Raw genomic sequence first — 7,771 nt, 5'->3', positions numbered from 1 at the left:
TTTTTTTTTTTATTACATATTATTATATAATTGAATATTAAATTTTAATTTTTCTAGTATATATATTATTTTTCCTATATATTTTCTCATTTTAATCATTGAAACATATTAAATATAATAATAAAATTAAAATAAAAAATAATTTTTAAAAAATATAAAATAATAAAAAATATAAAATTACATAAATTAATATTGACAATAAATTATTAAATTGTAAATAAATAAATTAATTATCATTTAAATGCATTAGATATTTATATTATATTTTATATTAATAATTTAATTAATAAATAATTTATTTTTTTATATTAAATTGGATATTATTAAATTAAATAATTATAAAGAATAAATATAATATAGAAATATAAATTAATATTATTATAAATATTAAACTTAATAAATATTAAAATAATATTATGAATATAAAGTAAATATTTAAATAATTATAAAATAATGTAATATTTTTAAATATATTTTAAATAATAATAATATAATAATTTAAAAATTATTAGAAAATAATCATTTTAGGTAATTAAATATATTTTTTAAATAACATATATTAAAAATAAATAAACATAATATTATTTTTATTATAAATAAAAAAATATATAAAAATTATTTATATATATTATAAATTAATAATTTTTTTTTTTATATGTCTACTTATGAATCATAATTTTTAAATGTTTTGTCAAATCCACAATAATATAAATAGTTTTCACGCACATACAAAAGTGAAATATTAAAATCAGATATATAAACAAAAACAATAATATAATTAATATGCAAAAGCCTGTTAAATAAATACGAAAATCCAATGATATAATTAAATGGAATTCGATTAATAAAAGAAACATTAACAAAAACTGAGACAAACGAATAGTTAAAAAACCTAGTAATACAAAAAATATTGCCTATATTAGTCACAATAGCATAATTTGATATAAAAAATAATAACGAGGATAAAGGAAAACAATATTTTTCGCAAAATCCTACTAAAGAATTATCTATTATTGGAAATAGTTTTTTTCGACTAGTTTTGGAATGCATATATGTATGGGGAAAATGGTTTGATAAAAGTTAATTTGAACTAAATTATTTAAAGTTATGTGATTTAGGGGTAGTTTTTCCTAAAGAGCTTAATTATTTTAAAGAAGAGAATTCTGTTAAATAAAGTAGTGTTTTTCTATAATAGAAAAATTCAAATTTTTTAAGGAGTAAATCAAATACGAATTAAATAAAAGAAAATATTTAATTGAAGAAAAATTCGGAGAAAAGGAATTCAGAAGAAATGGAAAATAAATATAAGGAATTTCTATTTTAATATGGAAAATTTAAAGACGAATTTTTACTTTTTGATGGGAATTTTTCTAAATGGAATTTTTAAGTGGAATAAATGAAAAAATTCTATATTTAAATGAAAGTGTTTTTAAATTATGAGTTATTATAAGAAAATCAAAAAAATTATATTTCTAAAGAAAAAATCTTTGTGGAAAATTTCATTATTGACTTTGACAAATTCAATAATTTAATTCTACCTTATGATTCCATTTTAATTAAATATTTCAATAAAAGTCCTAATTATTCATTTAATAATTAAATACTTTCTAATTCAAATAATACAATGAATTAAGTTCTTTCAAACGTATAAAATTCTTTTAAAGAAAATAACTTTTTACATGTATAAAAATAACCTTTTAAATTATAATTATAAAACTCGGATATTGAAAAATTTAAAATTTAAACGAAAACATAAAGATCACTTTCTCCGTAAAAAGATTCATATTCTTAATAAACTTGCTTTATAAGAAAACCTATTATTGTAAAAAGTGATTAAATTAATAAGATTTGTAATAGAAATGAACTTGATTTTTTAAAGAAATAGTTAGAAGATATTAATTAAGAAAAAAACATGTGGATTTAAAAATATTAAATTGCATGTTAATAATTAAAAAAATTGTAAATACATTTAAATAAAAATATTTGAAATAAAAACAAAACAAAACAAATTAAATTTTTAGAATTTAAATAATTTTTTTAAACTTAAAAAAAAAAATAAAAAAAAATTAAATAAGTAATTATTTGTTAATAATTTAGTAAATTTTATTTTATTTTTTTCAAATATTTTTTTTTATAAAAAATTTAATAAATATATATATACATATACATAAAAAAAATAAACAATCAATAAATGTATTAAATACTTAATTAAGATTAAATAAATAATATATTAGATGATGTTTTTTATATAGTTTCATCTATTAGAGATCCCGAATTTCCTTAAACTCTGTAAGAATTAAATATTATATAAAGAGAAAATATTAAATTCGAATAATAATAAATATATAATTAAAATATTTAAGAGTAAAAATATATTAAAAATATTATTATATAATGGGTACCTACAGTTCCTCATTGTCATTTAGCTTAATAAATTGGATTATCAATTATTACAAAATTATAATAAGAATTGCTAAATTATGATGATTATAAAATAGATATTATTGTAAAATAAAATACCCATACAGATAAAGTGAATTTAGATAAATAAATTAATGATAAAGAAAGGGTTTGTGCAGCTTAAGAAATAAAGTTTTAATGAAGTTTATTAATTCCTTATTTAATTATAATAATTTAGATTGAGTTTCGAAATTCATATATTTTTTGTTTTAATTTAATGTAATATATATATTTCATTATTTTTTATAATATAATATTTAATATTTATGTGATTTTAAGTTTAATTTTATAATTATAATAAATTAACTATTTGTTTATATGTTAATTTAAGTAATAAAGGAAATTTTTTATAGAAAAATTATAATATAAATAATAACTTATCATCATCATATTTATATATAATATTTAACTTTTTTAATTTGTTAAAAAAAAATTAATTTATGTAATATAGTTAATTTATATATATATATAAAAAAAAATATAAAAATACACAATTTATTATAAAAAAAATAAGGAAAAACAATTTTTTTTTTATTTATAATTATAAAGATATTTTATTACAAATTACAAAAATATGTAAATTAAATAAACATATATAACATATCCTTAAATTTTCTTATTTTTTGTTGGTTTTTGCTTTTTTGATCATTAAGAAAGAATAATATTATTTATTGGTATGAATACTAGTTTAATTAAATATCCAACTAATCCCATAACTACAAATCCTAAGGCACAAGACATAGCAGTTTTCTTTAATTCTTTATAAAATAATTATAATATAAAAGCTAAATATAATTTATAATAAAAAAAAAAAACCTTTAGCGTTAGGCTTTGAACATCTATTTAAAAATCTTTTTGAATCTTCAGCAAAGTTAAGAGCTCCGTTAATTAAACTATTGAATTGATTTTTAGCTTCAGACATTTTATATTTTGTGTATTTTTTTGTTTTATTTTTATTATATTTATTTAATATTATTATTGTTTTTAATTTTTTTTTTTTAATTTAATTGAATATAAAGTAATAATTTTAGTTTATTATATATTTACGTGGATACTTCTAAAATATTATAAATTAGAAATCTTATAAGTTTAAATTATTACAAAATAATTAATAACCACATATTAAATATTTTAATTAAAACAAAACAAAAAATATTTTTCATTTTAAAATAGTAAATAAAATACTAAAATATATATGAAATAAAACAAAAAAAGAATATATTACTTTTAAAAAACTAATTTTAAAATAATTAATAGTTTAGAGCGAAATATTATAATAATTATTGACAATTTTAAAAAGTAAAAAAAGCTCTCAATATTAAAATAAAGCAACGAAAATAAAAAGGATAAATACTCACTCTATTAAATGTAATAATAATTGATTATTTAATTATTTAATCTTAGTTAATATTATAAATAAGGTATATATGTTTAAATTAACTATAGTTGTAAAAATTAAGTAGATATTTTATTATTATAGATAAAATTATAAAAATAATACTTATAATATAAATTACTAAAAAAAAGAGATAGATAATTATAAGTTTAGTATTTTAGATCGGATTAAATGAAAAATTATATTATTAGGATTATTTCAAATGATTAAATATAGAGAAGAGGGGATGGTAAATTTCTTGTAATCAAAATATATTAACTTAAAATTAAAATAATATTGAATGATATTTTAAGTTTTATAAAAAAACCTTAAGTTTAAATAATAAAAATTATAAAAGGAAAAAATTTAATTGCTTTAATAAAAAAATGTGGAAAAGTTAATAATATTTAAAAATCATTTTTTTATAGTAGTTAATAAAATATTTAATTTTTTTTTTTAAAAAAATAAAAGTAAAATAATTTAGCAAATCAAATAGAAAGAGGATTATGTAAAATAAATAGGAATTTTTATTAAATGATATCATTAATTTAAATAAATTATAACATAAGTTTAAATTTATAATCATTTTAAAATATAAAGTGTATAATATTTTTTTTAAATAAAGGCTTTAGTTATTATCAGTAGCCAATAATTGTGATTTTTTTGAAGATTTTTCGGAAAATAAAGAGATATTTTTTGTTAAAAAAGAGTTAAATAAAAGAAATAATTAAGGATAAAAAATATAAAAAGCAAAATAAAAATATTTTATAAATTTTTATTAAAATTTATATTGTAAGAAATATTTAAACTTTTATAAAATTTTTGGGATAAAATAGAATGCTTAAGAAATTTATTAAATGCTTTTAATATAATAAAAAAATTGATTAATTTTATAAGTTTAAGATTTAGTAAAAATTAAATATTCTAAATTATAAAAGTTTAGAAAGAAAATAATTTGAATAATTTTTTTTGAAAATATAAATTAGGTATATTAAAAATTTGAGAAGTTGAATAAAATAGTAATAATAAAATATAATAAAATTTAAAAAAAAAGAATTTATATGATTAAAAAATAGAAATTTAAAAAATTAAAAAAAATATACAAATAACAAATTAAATAAATAATAAATTTCTAAATATTATAAAATACTAAAAAAATAAAAATAAATTAATATAAATATATATTATTTAAATATAAATATAAATATAAATATAAATATATATATTACATATATACATATATACTTACTATTTATTTTTATTTAATATATTATAATAATTTTTCTATTAATATCAATTTTTTTATTTTAATTTATATTAATTTAATTATTATATTTTTTTTTTATTAATATATTTGTATCTTTATTTTTATTTAATTTTTTAATTTTTTTTTTTTAACAAAAATGTATTATTAATTTAATCTATCTATATATATTTAAATATATCAAAAAAATTATATATAAATAAAAAATTATCAACATAGTTCACCGAAATCATTAAATTTATTAAAATTTTAGTAAATTTAATTAAAAATGGCATAAACCATAAAAAAAATAGAAATTCCCATAATAAAAAGAAGAGCAAGTACTAAACCTTAATCCTTTTTAGTTTTTTTAATATATTGTTTTATTTAAATAGAAACGAGTCCATAACTTATAATTCCAAGAAAATTATAAAAAAGAATATCGGAAACACTATATATACCTTAAAGATAACATTAATAAAAGCAAAAATAAACGTAATAGTAAGTAAACATATTGAACAAGCGATATTTTTTTATGGACTGATTTTATATAATTACCATTTAGGTACAAGTAATAATCCAACGCCTTAAACATATATATATATATATATATATATATATTTATATTTAATTTTTATTTATTTTATAAAATAAAAACCTACTCCAAGCATTCCTGAAAGTATACCTTAATAAAATCCTACTTTAGCAAATTAATGTAAACTTTCGTATGTCTTTCTTCCATTTTGAAATGTATCTCCGCATTTTTATTTAAAGTTTTCAACTTCTATTATATATTCTATAAAAAACTCTGTCAAGAATCTTATTATATAAAACATTAATATATTAAGAAACTAATATAAAAATCCACAAGATGTAATTCCTAGCCAAGAATCAAAGCCATAAGAACCTCTTAAAGCGAAAAATATTATAAAAACAAAACATACTATGATTATTTTCATTATAAGTTATGTTGGAAAAAGTGTTTTTTCCTCATTTAGAACATTTATATATTCTTCCGATTATTTTATTTAAAAATTAATGTTGTCACTTAAATTTATAATCATTTTAGGTACTTAGAGGAAGATTTTGTTTCCTAAAGCTTATTTTTGACTTTCTCTGTCTATTAACTATTATTATTTTTATTCAATTACTTTATATTTGGAGTATGTTTTATACATTTATCTTATTAAAAGAATAGTTATTAATATATATATAATTAAATTGGGTAAAAATTTATTTAATATAATTCCATATATTGTCCCTATTATTAATGGAGGAAGTATTATCAAAATCAATTTATAGTCTATTAAAGGATAATCTTTGTTTTCTGTCTTTTGTGTCGAAATAGAGATAAAATGACAAAAAGAACCACTCATAATCAATATAAAAACACAGGAAACTCCTTTTACATTATCGTATTCGAATAAAGTTAACATAATAGGAATTATTATTGTACCACCACCTATACCAGCAGATTAACCTAGACCGAGAAATATTACAAGTAATATAGTACCTAATATTTCTTGATATGTTAAAGGGAATAAAGGCTTACGAATACATTCTTTTAAATAATCACAAATATATAATCTGGGACAATCTTCGTCAATTATACAAAATAATTCATTTTAAGAAATTTCTGAATTATCTGAAGAATCATTAGTATCAATTTCTTCAGCATCATTATCAACTTATTCTTAAAGAAAATTTTTGGAAGAATTAAAAGATAAAGTAAATTTTTGGAAAAAAAACAAAGAAAATAGAAATAATAAATTAAATGTTTTTCATGTTTATTAATTAAATATTATATATATATATATAAATATATATATATATATATTTATATATATATATTTATTTTTATATATCAATTTTATTTGTTTTATTTTTTTAATTTAATTTTTTATTTTTATTTTAAATTGTATACATATTTTTTTAATATATTTTTTAAATTTATTTAAAATAAAATAATCATAAATATTAATATAATATTTTTTATTTTAATAAAATTTCATTCTTTTTCTAGTTTTAAAAAATAATTCTATAAAATGTAATAAATAAAGATTTTAATATAGTAATTATTATATATATATATATTTCAATATTATTATTTTTCATAAGATTTTATATAAACAAAAGCTATTAATCCAGTAATTATTTCTAATATTAAAAATACAATACTTATTATTCCTACTATGAATTCTATCATTAAAACATATGTTTATAGTCTTACAAAATAAACAAATGCAACCATATTAAATATAGCGATTACTAAAAAAAATATTATACCTGAACTTGATTCATTTTTATTACCAAAAGTTCCCATTGTAAATCTTATGTTTTATGTAATATATAAAATTATTAAGATTGTTATATCTACAATAATTACATTTTTTGGATAATATAAATTAAATCCTTTATAAAAAAATACAGATATTTCAACTATAAAAAATATAAACTAATACAATTAATTATAATATAATAATGCTTAAAATGAAACAGAACTTAATGGTTAAATATTATTTCGTTATTATTCTTGATTTTTCATTTATAAAGTTTTTATTTAAATACGCTTTCTTTTTTTTATTATTATTATTTTGTTGTTTTAAAAATATTATTAAATTATTTTTGAAACAATTAAATATTTTATTTATTTATAATTATTATTAAATTAAGATATTTATTACTCTATATAA

At 14.6% G+C, this 7,771-nt stretch overlaps 2 protein-coding genes across 2 annotated transcripts, besides 16 other annotated features; both read right to left on the bottom strand. All coding sequences in view use genetic code 6, as the record gives it.

Moving 5' to 3' along the window:
- Window positions 1-185: 185 nt before the first annotated feature.
- Window positions 186-223: a microsatellite.
- A 29-nt stretch (window positions 224-252) lies between these two features.
- Window positions 253-290: a microsatellite.
- A 120-nt stretch (window positions 291-410) lies between these two features.
- Window positions 411-472: a microsatellite.
- An 89-nt stretch (window positions 473-561) lies between these two features.
- Window positions 562-636: a microsatellite.
- Window positions 637-3,022: 2,386 nt separating this feature from the next.
- On the bottom strand, window positions 3,023-3,382 carry IMG5_055460 (protein transport protein sec61 gamma subunit, putative; the record flags this gene model as incomplete). Its single annotated transcript, XM_004037288.1, has 2 exons — window positions 3,023-3,218; window positions 3,277-3,382. 2 exons carry the CDS (start codon window positions 3,380-3,382, stop codon window positions 3,106-3,108), a joined length of 219 nt encoding a protein of 72 aa, XP_004037336.1. The 3' UTR covers window positions 3,023-3,105.
- Window positions 3,224-3,269: a microsatellite.
- A 762-nt stretch (window positions 3,383-4,144) lies between the features above and the next one.
- Window positions 4,145-4,184: a microsatellite.
- Window positions 4,185-4,366: 182 nt separating this feature from the next.
- Window positions 4,367-4,411: a microsatellite.
- Window positions 4,412-4,930: 519 nt separating this feature from the next.
- Window positions 4,931-5,079: a microsatellite.
- Window positions 4,993-5,061: a microsatellite.
- Window positions 5,007-5,079: a microsatellite.
- Window positions 5,080-5,114: 35 nt separating this feature from the next.
- Window positions 5,115-5,191: a microsatellite.
- Window positions 5,192-5,671: 480 nt separating this feature from the next.
- Window positions 5,672-5,705: a microsatellite.
- Window positions 5,672-5,726: a microsatellite.
- Window positions 5,727-5,855: 129 nt separating this feature from the next.
- On the bottom strand, window positions 5,856-7,401 carry IMG5_055450 (hypothetical protein; the record flags this gene model as incomplete). The annotated part of the gene is made up of 4 exons (XM_004037287.1): window positions 5,856-5,897; window positions 6,152-6,198; window positions 6,535-6,765; window positions 7,365-7,401. The coding sequence occupies 4 exons, from the start codon at window positions 7,399-7,401 to the stop codon at window positions 5,856-5,858; spliced, it is 357 nt and encodes a 118-aa protein (XP_004037335.1).
- Window positions 6,877-6,943: a microsatellite.
- Window positions 6,880-6,943: a microsatellite.
- Window positions 6,909-6,991: a microsatellite.
- Window positions 7,402-7,771: the final 370 nt, after the last annotated feature.

Source organism: Ichthyophthirius multifiliis (assembly GCF_000220395.1).
Source record: "Ichthyophthirius multifiliis unplaced genomic scaffold scaff_1120509250195, whole genome shotgun sequence".
In the NCBI taxonomy this organism is placed as follows: domain Eukaryota; phylum Ciliophora; class Oligohymenophorea; order Hymenostomatida; genus Ichthyophthirius; species Ichthyophthirius multifiliis.
Note: the sequence above shows the minus strand (reverse complement) of the source record. Positions and strands in the feature narration are given on the sequence as shown.